The 17,789-nt window shown below is 33.4% G+C and overlaps 1 protein-coding gene across 2 annotated transcripts in view; it reads right to left on the bottom strand.

Annotated features, from left to right (window-relative positions):
- Positions 1-229: 229 nt before the first annotated feature.
- srgap2 (SLIT-ROBO Rho GTPase activating protein 2) overlaps positions 230-17,789 on the bottom strand; it is a 63,094-nt gene continuing 45,534 nt past the window's right edge. The window contains exons 15-20 of one of the 2 annotated variants that reach the window (XM_073825322.1): positions 15,550-15,774; positions 10,663-10,742; positions 10,178-10,385; positions 9,902-10,048; positions 5,472-5,790; positions 230-2,434 (exon numbers count right to left, since the gene is read on the bottom strand). In XM_073825322.1, coding sequence (XP_073681423.1) covers positions 1,967-2,434; positions 5,472-5,790; positions 9,902-10,048; positions 10,178-10,385; positions 10,663-10,742; positions 15,550-15,774 — 1,447 coding nt within the window. In that variant the 3' untranslated portion in view covers positions 230-1,966. The remainder of the gene's footprint in view (positions 2,435-5,471; positions 5,791-9,901; positions 10,049-10,177; positions 10,386-10,662; positions 10,743-15,549; positions 15,775-17,789) is intronic. The other variant, XM_073825323.1, reaches the window with a different exon arrangement.

The following is a 17,789-nucleotide window of genomic DNA, read 5'->3' as shown; positions in this document are numbered from 1 at the left end:
TAATTGCTTAATGCTAGCCACCGTAATAAGACTCAATAATCTGTAACAAGATATCAAAATGTATCAGAAATAGATCAATGCCCACTTGTAGTGTAATAAAAAAAAAATGAAATAAAATAAAATAAAAAATAAGATCATAGAAAGTTGGCAAATGGAAAAAAAAATATTTAAAATGAAAATGTGTTCAAATCTCTGCACCTTTTTATTGAAACAATTACTCAAATACACATTTAGCAAGCAATTTTTTTTATTTAAAAATGTTTACTACAAGAACTACACGTGGAATTATATAATGTATATTTGAGTGGCAACTACTATTGCTGTAACTGTACAATATTGTACCAAAAAGGAAAAAAAAAAACCACAAACAAAATATGAAGAAAAAAGAATGTACCTCTGTAATGTACACTATTGTATATACAAAGTACATCTGAACACAGGTTCCTCTGGTAACAGATATCTGAATGGACAACTATAAATATATCCGACAAGACAATTGTCATTTTACAGTCTTGCTTCAATTAGACATTACATTAGGAATTACATTTGAACAAGTTATGATTACAAAAAAGAAAAGAAAGAAATCACCCTCACTTAATTTGTTCACAAACATACAATGCAGATTCAAGTGGATGTGTAATGATTGATACTCAACGAAAGAAAACAGTATGTGCGTAAACGGAGGCCTCGGCCAACAGCATACTATTACACATTACACATTAAACACACACACAGCCAGTTTCCTGCTGTCATCTGCATGTAAAAGTCCCCACAAAACAACTCCAATAAGACAGTTTCCAGTTGCCTTTATGAGGTATCAGGAACAACACACAGAAAAAACACTTCCCATCATTTACACGTGAACATATTTAACCACCTGCGAGAAGACGTTTCACACGACAACACGTTCAAAAAGGAAAAGTTACTTGGGTCTCAGTCTGTCCGTAGATATTCCAGGAGCTTGAAATGCTTCAAACCGAAGCAGGCTACTTTTGCAAACCACAACTCTTTGTTGTTTTCTAGGACAATAAGGCCTCGCTGAGGAAAATACAGACTTGTCCGATCCATTCTGTCAAAGGCAGACCGCGTGATGCAGATTGTCAGACGTTAAAGAGGCTTCCTGCACGATTTTTTGCATGTGTCCCCCGTCTGTTTGAAGTCTTTCCCTTTTTTGCATCTCTAAAAGCTCCTGTAAGATTCAGAATATACATACTGTACGTAAACACACATACTAATACATAGATACCATGATACAGACCCAAAGGTGAGTAATGACCTAGGGAAGATTCAATAAACTTATTTTTATCCTTTTGATTTTTTATACACGGGCGATAATGTGCTTGCGTGACATTTTCTTTTTCAACTTTTTTTCCAGTTATAATCATGATTATTAAACTTATACTAAAAACAACACTTTCTTTTTATGTGCCCGTCGATATAATGATACAATAAAACGACATGTTAGACTGTTAAAAATTTCAGAAGTGCTGTATGGAGATCCGTTTGTTAGGGAATCCATGTTTGCATGCAAATATCTTGTGGATCCTCATGCAAAGATGTTCTGTTTAGTTGGAGAAACTGCGCCAGTGCGGATTATATGAACTATTACTATTGATTATTGTATAGCAGAGAGATTTGTGATCAGGTTGTAATGGCTAATTCATAGGAACCTGTTTTAATTTGCAAAGTGTCCTTTGAAAGCACTTCCAACTGCTTGTCCTCAAAGTTCGACTCCTTTCCTATAAAGTCAGTCTATGCAGACTGCAAACTAATTCTGAGATTAGAAAAGACGATTGAGGGAATCCAAACTAAAACAGTTGTAAAATCACTCCTATGTGTATATTAATTCCACACACGCACTCGTGCTCACTCACGCAAGCATCCAATATCAATTCGAGTTTGCAGTTTCACTATTAGGGTCAGGTGCTTTTCTAAGAAACTGATCACAGATCAAGGCTGTAAGCCATCAGACTGGGCAGGACTTGTCGGTTGGTGGTGGAGGGGGCGGTGGTGTTGGTGGAATGGTAGTGGTGGGAGATCCCATCGCCGGACTGCCTCCGGCCGAACTGCTTTTTGGAAACACCACGGGCTTGGGTTTGGTTGCTGGGGGTTTGTTATCTCTGAAGGTGGAGCTTGAAGCGGATAGGCCCGTGGTGGACATTGATGATAGAGGGCTCTTGGGTCCTGAGCTCTTGCCGGGGCGGAAGGTGGAGGGCATGTCGCTGGCTGAGCTGGCGCTGCGCTGCAGAGGATGCTGGGTGGAGTCGGCTTCACGGAGGAGGCGGGAATGGAGCGGGCTGGAGGGTTCGGATGCGCCGCCGCATTTTAGCTGCTCTAGAGTGTCGAGCACGACGTCAGGAGCGTGTTTGACGTTGCTCTGCCTTTCCAGCTCTCGCAGCTCACTTAGAGCTGTGTTCATAGTCGCCTCGATGTCCTGGAAGAAAGAGGAATAAATAAAGAAAGACAGAAAGGATGAGGATAAATACATTATATAAAAAGTAAAATATTTATTTGACATTATTTATTCTAATGAATAGAAAGTTTCTTATGTTATTCTTATTTGTTAGTTTGTTTTTGCTTATTTTATTGTATTTGCAACAATAACAATTTATTTTGAATTATTTATCAGTTTTTTTAACAATGAATATTTGTGACAAACAGCACAATTTTTTTTATTTTTTTTATTTCATATTTGATTTAATTAAATTAAATTTACAGTAAAATATTTTAATTCACAAAGTATCTCTGATGAAAGCCTAGTTACCTGATTAATATTGATAATAATAACTTTTTATCTCAGAATTGAAATATAAAGTCAGAATTGTGACATACAAAAAAAATGAATTGCAAGATATAAACGCGTAATTGCAAGAAAGAAGTCAGAATTACGTGAAAAGTCAGGATTATGAAATCTAAACTCATAATTGCGAGAAAAAAGTTAGGATTATGAGATATAAACTCGTAATTGCAAGACAAAGTCAGAATTACGAGATATAAACTCGCATTTGCAAGGAAAAAAAGTCAGAATTGCGAGATATTAACTCATAGTGTTGGGTTCGAGTCTACCTAAGTCGAGTCCGAGTCAAACGAAACACTAAACGTTTGTCAGTATCTTAACCTTGTTTTAACCTTTACAACTAGAATAAGGCAATGATAATTTAAATGTAACAAAAGCAAACCTCTGTTGCATATTGCCATTTTGATTTTTGATTTCATAATTAGTTATCCATCTCTTAATTCGTGTCCTTAATTAAGTCATGTAACAGAAGTCATGGCTGACTTGATTTATGTATTGTGACATATTTTAGAGTGAAACAGCTTTTAGAATGTCAAAAATTATAGGACAGGACTTGACTTTATTTGTTGATTTATAGTAAATGTATAAATTCAATGGGAAGCTTAGTGAATGAGACCTGAGGAGCAGAAAATGCATCTCTGATTGTGGCTGGGTGTGTTTTGGGTTTTATATGACGAATGGTTAGACCTTCGACAGGGTAGATGGCATTTAAAATTATTTTTCTAGTTCTCCAGTAGCAGTCTATGGAAGCCAAGGCATAATACATCGCACAATTCTGAAAAGAAAAGACATTCTCCCTTTTCCCCTCAGCTCAAAATCAGTTTATATCCCACACCTCTGGCTTTTTTTCCCTCAGAACTGACAAACTCGCTATTGAGTTAGATTGAGTTATAAAGTCCAAAATACAACATATAAAAAATGTGAGATAAAATAGGTAAATGTAAAATGTCATAGGTTTAAATAGTATTTTTCTGCCACCACAATGCACGTGCACGTCTACTCCAAATTGGTCTATTGACAACAGGCCATTATTAGAAAATAATGCACGCCCAAGTAAGTAAGTAAAACATTCTCAAGCTTACTGAAGGAAAATCTTGCTGAAGGAAAAAGAGCGCTTTCGATGAGCACGCTTTGGGTGCGTGTATACACAAAAACCCGCAGGCTTACAAGTACCGGCAAGACTTCTAAACACGTGCGAATTCTGAATGTCACTTTCGTAATAAAGCATCGAGTCAGTAAAATTTCCGTCAACCTGGACTCGGCAATAATTCCCGAGTCCAAAAGGCTCGAGTCCGAGTAAAAATGCATCCGAGTCTGTGACAAGTCCGAGTCCGCTAAAAATTGTACTCGAGACCGGACTCGAGTCCGAGTACAAGTCTGAGTACATCAACTCTATAAACTCGTAATTGCGAAAAAAAAAAAAAAAATTAGAATTGTGAGATCAAACTTGCATTTGCGACAAAAAAAGTCAGAATTGCGAGATCAAACCCTCATTTGCGACAAAAAAGTCAGAATTGCGAGATCAAACCCTCATTTGCAAAAAAAAGTCAGAATTGCGAGATCAAACCCTCATTTGCAAAAAAAAGTCAGAATTGCGAGATCAAACCCTCATTTGCAAAAAAAAGTCAGAATTGCGAGATCAAACCCTCATTTGCAAAAAAAAGTCAGAATTGCGAGATATAAACTTGCATTTGTGAGAAAAATAGTCAGAATTGTGTTAAAAAGTAAGAATTACGAGATACAACCTCGCATTTGCGAGAAAAAAGTCAGAATTTTGTGAAAAGTCAGAACTACGAGATAAAGTCAGAATTACGAGATAAACTCATAATTATGAGGAAAAAGTCAGAACTGCAAGATAAAAACCTGCATTTGCAAGAAAAAAGTCAGATTGCATGAATAGTCAGAATTGCGAGATACAAGCTCACTTTTGTGAGAAAAAAAAGTTTTGATCTGGAAATTCTGACTTTATTTCTCACAATTGTTAGTTTATATCACGCAACTCTTAGAAAAACTGTCAGAACTGTGAGTTTATATCTCGCAATTCTGACTTCATTTCTCAGAACTGTGAATTTGTCTTGCAATTCTGACTTTATAACTCACAATTGCGAGTTTACATCACGTAAATTTAAAAAAAGGTCAGATTTATGAGTTTATATCTCGCAATTCTGACTTTATAACTTGTACCTGAGATTTTGTATCTCACAATTTTGAGAGTCAGAATTATTTTGAATAGCAGCCAGTTTGATGGTCCCCGTACTTCACTCCATTTCAAAAAGACAACATCCGTAGCTTCAGTTGTAAACTAAGGTCAGTGCTTTCTGATATCTGTTGTACAGCAAGTACAGCAACAAAACTGTGAGATGTCCACACTCTGAATGACTGGACCGCAGGAACTCCAACTCAATTACAACCACAGCCAAAATCGATTCTAGACCTCTATCCAGCCGTGAAATTACAGCTCAAAGAAAGATAAATAGGACCTTCTAAAAAACACAGACACTCCTCTGGAGGGCTCAGCACTATTTCCAGAGTGGAAAATGGATTTTTTTATTCATTGTAAGTTTGTATGAAAACTGACAGGGTCTGAGTGTTTCTGATTTTTCAAAAAACACTTTTGAACCACTCAAAACATTGTCACACTGAATGAAATTCCCATATTCTGGTTTTGTTGTACCTGTGAGCTGTGCTCCACCTGAGCGATGACCTCCGGGTCCAGTGGTCTGTGATTGCTAAAACTCTTGGATCGTCCTGCAGGAGTGGACTTGCGGAGCTGAGGACCTTCCACCTTAGTCTTCAGAGAGGAGTGTCGGGTGATGGAGTTTAGGACACTGTGAGCGCTGACTGGTCGCTTGTCTGTCCCCTCCTTAGCAAGTCCACCTGCAGGTATGGAGGAGGTCTTTAAACCTCCTGTTGCTCCGGATGAGCCCTCACCTAGTCCATCCACTGGCCGGATTGTTCTCCGGATGCTGGTTGCTTCTGGCCTTTTCCTTAACCTTAGATAGATAAAGTGTAGGAAAAATATATTAAAATTAGGGCCGGGACTCGATTAAAAAAATTAATCTAATTAATCAGAGGCTTAGTAATTAATTAATCGAAATTAATCGCATTTTAATCGCATATAAATATTTGACCTGAGAACAGTGAGAAGTAAGTTTTTTCATATGGATTTTTAGTTACCATTGAATAATGACTGAATACATAAACTGAAGCAACAAAATATTGTTTATTTTTGTTCAACCAAGTCCAACAGACCAGTGCAATATTGCCATTAACTGTAGCAATAGGATACAGCGTTTCCCATAACGAAAACATTTATTTCAGTTAAAAAATAAATCCAAAACTCTCTATTTTAACATTTTGAACAATAGGGCTTTACAATCTTTTGCTATTTTTTTTTAAATAAATTAATGTGTTTTAATTTTTCTCATAATCAAATGAAAGCATAAACATTTATTTATTTTTAATCAAATGAAAAATAAACCTTTTTAATTTTTGGCAAACAAACAGAGGTTTTCTGTTAAAATCAATACATAATAATAAGTATTATTTATTTTTTATCATATATATTGTTTTTTGTCTATTTAAATAGGAATATTGCTCTGTTTCATGTTAAACCGTACTTTTATTTTGACAGGTTGCCGTGTGTAAAGTATGATATGATGCTAGTTTTCTCAAATGAAACGTTAAAAGTGACACTGACAGTAGCTTTGGAGATTGAGTCTATCTGTTCATGTGAGATACAAATGCCAAAAATTAACGGGAGCATCACGCGTGCAGTATAAAAAACGCGTCTCTGCCATTCTAACATACAGAGGCAAACAGTGCAGGATTCATATTAAAACGGTCTTTTTGCATTTCAGTTTTCAGACACTAGTCCATATGGCGATTTGAATTAAGTGACAGACCAACTTTTGATTTATCAATCCAAAAATCGACGAATTTACGTGGCATTCCGCGCTATAGTAAATTCGGTTTTTATGAATGGAGTCCGCGATCCAGTCCGTTTTCTTGGAGGAGACATTGTAAACGCGCCCCCCTGAGATGATGGTACGGGAAACACTGGGATATTTAGAAATATACTAGCCTTCATTTCAGAAATTCAGGTACCCTATAGGTAGGTAGACCTTCTGTAAAAGCATTGAGGTGATACTTGAGGCTCGATGTCCTGCGGTGATATGCGCATTCTGTTAGTTGGTGCTCCAGTATAATTGGTCCGCCGCTGAAACTCATCCAGTGAGAAACGTTCCGCGGTGCAAAATTAAGTGCGATTAAAATGCGTAAAAAAAAATTAACGCGTTATTTTTGTGTAATTAATTAATCTAAATTAACGCGTTAAAGTCCCGGCCCTAATTAAAATCAATCTTTTTTTTAACAATGTAAGTCTCACTCAAAAAGAAAGGGAAAAAAACTTTTGAACAGTAGTGTATATTGTTACAAAAGATTTCTATTTAATATATATGCTGTCCTTTTTAACTTTTTATTCATGAAAGAATCCAAAAACAAAATCACAGTTTTCAAAAAAAAAAAAAAAAAAAATAATAATAATAATAAAAAAAAAAAAATTAAGCAGCACAACTGTTTGCAACATTGATAATACATTAGCATAGTATAATGATTTCTGAAGGATCATGTCTGAATACTGGAGTAATGGCTGATGAAAATTCAGCTTTGTATCACAGGGATAAAATGTATTAATTTTAAATGATAATTAAGTATATTAAAATAAAATAAAAATAATAGTAAATACAGACTTGGTGATCATAAGAGACTTCTTTAAAAAAACATCTTAGTGATCCAAAACTTTTGAATGTGAGTTAAAACATTTAGGCATTTTATTAGACTAAATATTAACATACACTTTCTTTTTAAAATATACATATATTTTCAAAATATTTTTTAGATTTTAGAATTTCTAATTTGTTTTAAATCTTTATAAATAATTACATTTTTATAAACAATTACAATGATATAATATAAAAACTATTATAAATAATTACGAAAATGATTTATTTTAATGGCGTGAAAAGAAATATAATTATTTGAGACATCATTTATAAAACTAATAAATCAAATAAATTAAATAAAAAAATTATTAAACTATATTAAATTAATAAATTATATTAAATTTCAATTGTATTTAAGTATATAAGAATAGAAAACCATTATTTTAAACTGCAATATTATTTATATAATAATATAAATATATTATTATTTATATAATAGTAAATACAGACTTGATGATTATAAGAGACTTCTTAAAAAAAACATTACAAATCTTAGTGATCCAAAACTGTTGAATGTCAGTTAAAAATGTAGACATTTTAAGAGACTAAATGTTATTATACAAAGATATATATTCAGAAATTAAATATACATATTTTTAAAAAATATTTTTTAGATTTTAGTATTTCTTTACATTTTAATTTGTATTAAATCCTTAGAAATAATTAAATATTTATAAATAATTATAATGATATAATAATATAAAAACAACTGTTAATTAAGAAAATTATTTATTCTAATGGCATGAAAAGAAATGTAACTATTTAAGACATAAATTATAAAATTAATAAATTCAATAAAAAATGTACATAAATTATATTACATTTCAATTATATTAGAGTATATTAAAATAGAAATCAATTATTCTAAATTACAATATTATTTCATAATATTATTGTTTTGTTGTTGATCAAATAAATTCAGACTTGATGAGCCTAAGAGACTTCTTAAAAAAAAAACATTAAAAATCTTACTCATCCCAAACTTTTGAATGTCAGTGTATGTGTGATGTGTTTATTATATTTTATAATATTATAATTTACATAAATAAACAAATAAAAAGAATAAATATTAATATACAAATAAATTGTAAATATACATTTACTTCTTTGTATTTCTTTAAATGTATTTTTTAATATCCTAATATTTAATTTTATATTTAAAATAATTAAACAATAATAATGATATAATCAGTGTTGTTTTTGACAACCATCTTAGATTTAGTCTTAGTCTTTTGGACTAAAATGGTTATTAGTTTTAGTCAAATTTTAGTCACTTCTATATGTGATAGTTTTAGTCCAATTTTAGTCGACGAAAAGTCAAAAAGGTTTTAGTCTAGTTTTAGTCGACAAAAAGTCAAAAAGGTTTTAGTCTAGTTTTAGTCGACGAAAAGTCAAAAAGGTTTTAGTCTAGTTTTAGTCAAAAAAAGGGGAAAAAGTAGTCTTTTAACAAATTAATGTAGGTCAGTAAGTATTTTGCTGTTGGGTAGTGTCACTTAAGTTCTGAAAATAGCAGATCTATAGTTCAACACAATGTGAGCTTCCGGATCTACTATTTTCACCAATAATTACAATAATGAAGGAATGTTTTAAAACATAAAAGACAAACAAGGATGGAATGCTAAAACGGCGTGCCATACTAGTATGGCAAAGAGTTTTTAATGCTAAAACGGCTTGCCATAGCGGCAGATATTTTCCGGTTTTAATTGGCATGCACAATAAGCAGAAATGTCATGCATTTAAAACGTCTGACGGACCACCCACTAACATTTTCGTCTATTCTCGTCTCGCCAACGAAAACTCACACACGTCTCGTCATGTTTTAGTCATCAACGAGCCATTTTTATCTCGTCAACGTCTCGTTATCGTCATGAAAAAAAGTGGCGTCAACGAAATGATTTCGTCATCGTCATCGTTGACGAAAACAACACTGGATATAATAACATATAAACAGTTATAAATTATTTAAATAATTTATTTAATGACATGAAAATAAATGTTATTATTTGAGACATTATACATATATATATATATATATATATATATATATAAGTATTTAAAACACTAAATAACTAAATACTAAACATTTATATATATTTCTTTTATATATTTATATATGTCTTTATAATTTTTAACTATTTTTAACATTCACACACACACACACACACACACACACACACACACACACACACACACACACACACACACACACACACACACACACACACACACACACACACACACACACACACACACACACACCTCTTTTTCTTGTTTCACATACCATTTTTATGAATAAATACCATATGAACTGTAAACTTACTTGTTGAGGTTTGCCAGGTAGATATCAGCTACATGACCTCCAGTGGGTGAGCTGGCACTGGCTCTGGTGGACACCTTCTCTTCCACAGAATCATGGGAAGCCTCTAGGTCAGATTTGGGACTTCCTCTGCCTGCATATCCATCCGGCCTATCACACAAAATCACAAACACATCTGTGATTCACACACACTTGGAGAGCTTTACTGATACTTAATCAGTACAATAAATAAATAACTACTAGTATCACCAATCAAAGTCAATAAACCAATTAGCTTACATGTCTTGCACTACGATGTACTGATGCGGCACCAGTCCCTCAGTGCCGTTGTGGCGTCCCTCCCACCAATCATCAGATGCACGGTGGTACAGCAGCAAAGACGCCCCCTTCTTAAAGGAAAGCTCACGGTTGGTGCGTCCGGAGTAGTCGAAACGTGCGATGGCCTCAATGGGGTCAGACTCTGAAACGTTCAAGGACCTTGACTTTACTATTTAGAGAAACGAAAGACAGGGAAAGGACAGCAAGAGGAGAGAGCGAGAGGGAAGAAAGAGCACAAGGGAAAGAGGAAGGGTTATTGCGTGGGAAGCCAGGCAGGTTAGAGCACATTTATCACAACAGGTTTGGAGCTGCAGAAGGGGTGCGTGGACACACGAGGGCATGAAATAAGAGCTTCCATGATAGTGAGCTGACTGGCGGCAACAGTGTGTCTCTATGCAGGATTGTTGTGCTTGTTAGTACGGTCTTTGAATGGTATCTGGGCTCACCATCATCGCTGTTGTGGATTTCAGAAGCGGTGTCAGGTGCAGGTTCATCCACTAGAGGGGGCTCAATGTGTGGGTTATCACTGTAGAATAGACCGCAAGAAACATAAATCAGTGGAAACCTCAATTACAGACATTAGAAATGACAACAACACAAACTTTAATCATTACATTAATACAAAAAACAATATTTTACATGGACTTCTGCATTAACAAATTAAAAAAAGGTGACTAAATGAAAAGTTGGCTCGAAACTTGAGAAAATGTTTTTTTATAATCTTTAAGACCTTTAATCTACAGCTTTCTGCTAAAATGCTTACTCCAAAATAAAATTATTATAAAAAATTTGTAGACATAAATTGTATGAATTTCCACTTTAAGTGAAATAATTTAGTAAATAAATCAACACAAAGGTTAGTAAGATTTTTTTAAAAGCTTTTGAAAAAAAAAGTTGCCAAGGCTGCAAATGTCAGAAATGTCAGGCCCCCCCCCCCCCCAAAAAAAACAAATAAATATTCTAACAATTTTAAATAACTGTTTTCTGTGTCAATACATTTAACAAAGAGAAATAAATGTTTTACTCTAACTTTTGACCAATTAATGCTTTCATGCTGAATAAAAGTATTTATTTCTTAAAAAAAAAAACTAATCCCAAACTTTTGAACATGTTGTAAACAATCAAACAAATAATAGCCTTTTTCTAAAATGCTTTTTTTTACATTTATTAGTATAAATGTAAAAAAATTGCATTTAGTAAACATAAATTGTATGAATTTCCATTTTAAGTGAAATAATTTAGTAAATAAATAAACAAATAAACAACCAAACTCAGCTTTTGAAGAAAGAAAAATCTTCTGCAAAAAAAGTTTAAATAATTTAGACATACATACATTTTTTTAGCCCAGAATAAAATATTAAATAAAATAAACAAACAGTAAAAGCTCTAAATTTGTGAAATATTATTACAATTTTAAATAACTGTAATTATTATTATTTGTACAATTTCTAAATAAGATGTTGTAAACAAACAAACCAACAAACAAATAACCTGCTAAAAAAAATTTTTTTTACATTTATTATTAATAAAAATTTTGTAGACATAAATTGTATGATGGTATGAATTTCCATTTTAAGTGAAACAGTTTAAGTTAATAAATAAATGTATAAACAAACAGTTTGTTTAGGTCAGATTTTCAAAAAATAAAATAAAGTTCACAAATTTCAGCCGAAAAAACAAAAACAAAACACAGAAAAACAACCAGTAAAAACTCAAATTTTGTGAAATATTATAAAAAAATTTAAATAACTGTTTTCTGTCATTATTAATTTGAAATAGACATATACATGTATTTAATTTAATGCATTGTTGCTAAATAAAAGTATTTATTTCTTTAAAATAAATTTAACATGTTGAAATATAAATATAAATATATGACATATAAATGTTTTAATTTTATACATTCTTGTTGAATAATAGCATTTATTTAATTTTAAAATGGTGTAAATGATTGTGTAAATTAAACAAATAAATAATGTGCCAACATTCAAGGTTTATTACTTAATTGTGATTTATTTGTATATATTTACATTAATTTTTGGACATTTTGCACCACTCTGTACTTATTTATTCGCATTATTTAATAGTTTTTACATAGTTTTCATGGTTATAATAGTCCTTAATATTATTTAAAATGAAGAAAAAAGAAATATTCAAGAATGAGTAGGTGAATTCAAACTTTTGACTGCGAATTTCACAATTCCAGACTGAGAGAGAAAGAGCAAAAGGAAAGCGAAAATAAGAAAATAGAAAATGAGGACTTTTCTGAACACCAGTTAAGACTTCAAGTCTTTCTGTCTCACTCTTCAGGCCTGAAACACTATGTTCATGCTTCTTTGAAGCAAAACAGGAAGCAGACCACAGATACAAGGATCAAAGCTGGACTTTCCTGTGGCCTCTTGACTCTAAACTGAACCTGCCCTCACTCAACTCCAGTAGAGAATCTAAATAACCAGAAAGCACTGTACTAATGCACAGGAAAATGGCTCCTTTCCAAGGTTGTGAAGGCCTCAGTGCTGATAACAGCTCTGTTATGCCATTCACACGCCAAGAAACACTCTAAAACCCTAGTATTAATTTAGTAAAAAACCCAATAGAACAACCTGATCTCCTATTGAGCACTCAAGCAAAAACACTGCCTAATTTACTGTCATCACTGTACCAATAAAAGCCGCTCTCTCGTAACACGTGTTGGAGGAAATTCAAGCCCTATAGAGTGAAAGTGCAGTACTCTACCCAGCTGGAATATATCTCACTAAGACTACCCTAGTTTATTACACAGACAGTTGGCAAGCATGAAGCCCGGGCTAATGAAAAGCTTAGTTTCATTAGCGAGCAGCTTTAGACAGAGGGAACTTGGGGGTAATGATTGTACAATGTGCTAATCTCTGCCTGGTGTGTGTAGGGAGACATTGTCAGACAGGTTTGGCAAAGCACACGTCCATCACTGTTTCAGTGTATCTTTAAAATGACAGACTGGCCTTATTGAGCAGTTAGTTGGTGAAGAAGATCCTGTGATCCTCCTGTCACTCCATCTGAGAGACTGAGTGCAGCTTTGATCTGGGCACTTAAGGTAAAATGATCCGTGTGGCTTCTTCACCCGTGAGCAGATGAGTTTGTGTTCAGGGAGGACAGAACCTGCTGTGATTTTTAACGTCTTCCCCAGAGACACTGGATGTCTCATTCTACGCACCATCAGTCTTTGACAAAACTTTTACTTTTTGGCTGATGGTCCCACAGCGCATGAATTTCATGGTCAAAAACTGCCTGGGTCAGTTTTTAAATAGCATTTACAATTTATATAAATTCTTATTTTATTTAAATGTAAATAAGGTAAACATATATACATTTAAAATTAGTATTAAGTGTATAAACTACCAGTCAAAAGTTTTTGAACAGTAAGATTTTGAATGTTTCTTAAAGAAGTCTCTTCTGCTCACCAAGCCTGCATTTATTTGATCCAAAGTACAGCAAAAACAGTATGATTTTTAAACATTTTTAGTATTTAAAATAACTTTTTTCAATTTAGAAACGGTGTAGATTTTTTTTTGAATATAAAGTTCAGAAGAACAGCATTCATCTAAAATAAAAAAATCTTTTGTAACATTATAAATGTCTTTATCATCACTTTTGATCAGTTTAAATCACCCTTGCTAAATAAAAGCACTCATTTCTATAATTTATTTCCCCCTAAAAAAAAAAATAAAAAAAAAATACTGACTCCAAGTTTGTGAATGGTATAGTGTATAATATTACAAAAGCTTTTTATTTCTGATAAATATTGCTCTTTGGATCTTTCTATTCATCAAAGAATCATAAAAAAATTAACTGTTTTAAATATTGATAATAATAATAATAATAATTGTTTCTTGAACAGCAAAACATCATATTAGAATGATTTCTGAAGTGTTATCTTATATATAATGAATATAAAATATTTACAATTTGTTTTTTATTTGAATGCAAGTGAATAAATAAAAAATCGAATTAATCTAATCTAATGAAATACAACTGCAATGAAATATGCAAAAAAATAGTTATTTAATTTCATGTTTCATATTATTATAATGAAATATGCAAATGAGATATAGATATATAATGTATTTATTTATTTATTTTGGAGTGCAATATGATTTAGACAATATGCAATATGTTTTCTCTTGATGTAATTTTTTTAGGACTCACTTAAACATTATCCCCCGGTTTCACAGACAAGGCTTAAGCCTAGTCCTAGACTAAAATGTAAGTCTGAGCTGTTTCAACTGAAATAAAATTGCACTGATTGATCTTAAAATACATCAGTGCCTTTGTTTTGTCTCAAGATGCACACCAGTAATGTTTCTTTCTAAGCATGTTTATAAAAATGACTTAAATGTCCTAATTGAACTATGACCTAATCCTGGCTTAGTCTAAGCCCTGTCTGTGAAACTGGGCCTAAATAATATAATATAATTTTTAAAAAAGTAAACAAAGTTAAAATACAGAATGAACAGTAATTCATACCAGGGCAGGAACTGAGCTTGCAACGTGTTAACTAAAGTTTGTTGTTAACGTGTCACGGCTTCACGTGATCTAAACCCTTGAAAAGCTGAAACAAGATTCTGACTAAACCCTGAGCTAAAAACACATCATCTCACCAGCTCAAAGTCCTAATTACACCGCCCATGCAATCTAAACAATCCCGTGCATGAAAACCACATGAGCCACGTCTTTCAGCCTGCACAAACATCTCACAAACAAACCTGATCTGGACACGTCGCTTTCTTTTCACGGTGACACAGCAAATTGAAGTCATTTTCTCGATGACATCCAAAACAGTTATTAAAAAGCTGTAGGAGGGCATTTCATTAGCACTTGGCCTTGAGCAGGGGGAGGATAACCTTGTTTTTAATTTAAAAAACGGACCTCATGATGGTATTTTACGAGTCTGGCTGCCTGCCACTGTTCTGGTTGCTTTCACTGTGACATCTTTTGGGAGTCTAGGTCGTGTGCTGATACACGCTGAGGGTCAAAAATGTATCTGTGTCTTCCGCCATTGAACTGACAGCTCAAATGAGGATAATAAATGTAGGATGTAAACTTTAAAAAGCGACCGACTCCCTGTAGGGCTCTGTTGGTCTTTATAATGTCTCTTCATCTTTTTAATCCATCATGTCTGCCTGGTTCTGCATTAAATCAAGCTCGTCTGATCAACTCGTTTCTGGTTTTGCGGTTCGGCTGAGCAGCTGCTCAAATAAAATGTGGGGCCAGTATTGACTGCCAATGAATTTTGCCAAGATTATGTGCTTCGTTTTCATCCTTTTTCTTTTTTTTTTGCAACCAAATTCACTCACCAGTATTCCTCAGCAGCTCCTCCACGGTCATAGATGGGCCCCTCCAGCTCACGGGGCCCTGGAAAGATGCTCTCGTGATGGATAATAATGGTTTTGATGAGCTCGTTCACATGTGCCTGGCAGGAAACTTGATCGTGGCCCTCGGGTACAGACATGAGTGTAGGGCCAAAGCAGATAGCCAGGTTGTAGGGGTCCATCATGTTGTCGTCACTGTACTGAGACAGGCTAGTTAAAAAAAAGAGAGAAAAATACAGTTAAACAAAAGATAGGACTGCAAATCAATGAAATACACAGGGATCAGCATTTATTTTGTTAGCCAAACCTTTCTGATTTTAATATATACTTGAATTTTAAGCTAATATTTTAATAACAACAGATTTGCATATTCAGTGTTATTTGATGCTGTTTTATGTTATATTTTATGTTAGAATTTATAAATATTTCTTTAAAAAAAATACATACATACATACATACATATATATATATACTTACATCAAAACTCACATTGCTAAGAGCTTCATTTGGACAACTTTAAAGGTGATTTTCTCAATATTATTATTTTTTTTGCACCCTCAGATTCCAGATTTTGTAAATATTGTCCTATCCTGTGTTACATATTTAGCTTTTCTTATGTATAAATCTCAATTTCAGAAAATCTACCCTTATGACTGGTTTTGTGGTCCAGGGTCACATATATATTTTAATTATTAAATGAATTTATTAGAAGACAGGACCATTTCTCAATAATTAGACCTAAAAAATAACAATTATAAATAAATAAATAAATCCAAAAATAAGAAAAGCATGTATGGCTTATTATAACTTAAATGATATCTCTTACTGAAGTTTGTAGTAGAAAACCCATTAAATATTTGTATTATTTTTAAAAATCCACATAGTTTTATATATATTTTGGACTTTTAATGATGTAAAATGGTTGCACTCTGTAAGCTACTGGTGCTACATGTTATACATTATTTTTTACTATTTTTTTACTGCAACACATCAGAAAATAAAATACTTTGCAATGATTTGTATCATGAAAAGCATTATACAAATAAACTTGAATTGAACTGAATTGAAAATTGAATTGATGTGATGACCACAGCTACTGAAACAGCTTATAGGTGGTGATGGATATAAGCGTAGACTTAAACCAAATGCCGTTCCATCAATTTCCCCCCCCACAAGAAGTCTAAATGCCCCAGATATCGAGTAAAATTCATGTTGAGAAACTCCTTCAGTTGCTGCGGCATCAGTATGTTTACATCCTGCCAGGATGGCATCTAGCGTTTCTTGTCTCTGCCGTTTGTAAGCTATTTTAGTAGCTATGGTCTACTAAAAGGCTCAAAGGCATCAGGGCTGAAGTAGAGAGAACAAAGACGCTGGTCTTTAGAAAGTTTTATTCGTCCACAGGCATCTTTCCATTCTTTTCTCCAGTTCTTATCACTAGGAAAGCAGTGAAGACTTACATCACTTCTCTTGTTGCCTTTCGACTCAAAATTACAACCAAAAGTCGCACAATGTGGCACTGTATCGGTATTTTATTTTCTGAGATGTGTTACAGTAAAAATAGCAAAAGGTAGAATCAGTAGCTCAGAGTGCAACCATTTTACATCATCGAAATAATGGCGCCCCCATAGTGCAAAATATGTATAAAACAGCTTGAAGTGCACCAATTATCTTATAAAATGCACAAAATAGTCATACTATCCAGAAACATGTTAAAATAATCCCTGATCACATGACTATTCTCATGGAGAGATCAGCTTCTGCTGGGCTAATGTGAAAAACAGACTGAGTTCCAGACTGAGTCTCTATCTACACTTCCTTACGACAGCTCATTTATCATGAGCCTAAGCCAGCTTTCTCGCATTTATGTGTGTCTGTGAGACTGTTCTGAATTGTTACACACTTTTAATTGTTTCCCTTCTTACTCCACAGTTTGCCCGATTCGTTTTTTGATTACTGAAAACATGAATGTGTTTAAAATGTGGGGAGAGGTATTCTTAATTGTATGTGTGTTTGAGATGACTGGGGGTTGGGATAAAAACAGCAGGGCCACATGAACATTCACATGGAGAGGCTCCAAACTAAATTTATGAGCACTGTCTTGCCTAGACAGTCTCCAATTACCCAACTCTCTCTGCATTGTTCTGCAAATGTCAATACCATCCAAGTGAGCTTGCATGATGTTTATTTGTGAGTATATACCATGCATACCTACAGACGTTGCACTT

This window comes from Garra rufa, chromosome 20 (genome assembly GCF_049309525.1).
Source record: "Garra rufa chromosome 20, GarRuf1.0, whole genome shotgun sequence".
NCBI lineage: Eukaryota > Metazoa > Chordata > Actinopteri > Cypriniformes > Cyprinidae > Garra > Garra rufa.
The sequence above is the reverse complement of the archived record's forward strand: the minus strand, read 5'-3'. Positions and strand labels throughout refer to the sequence as shown.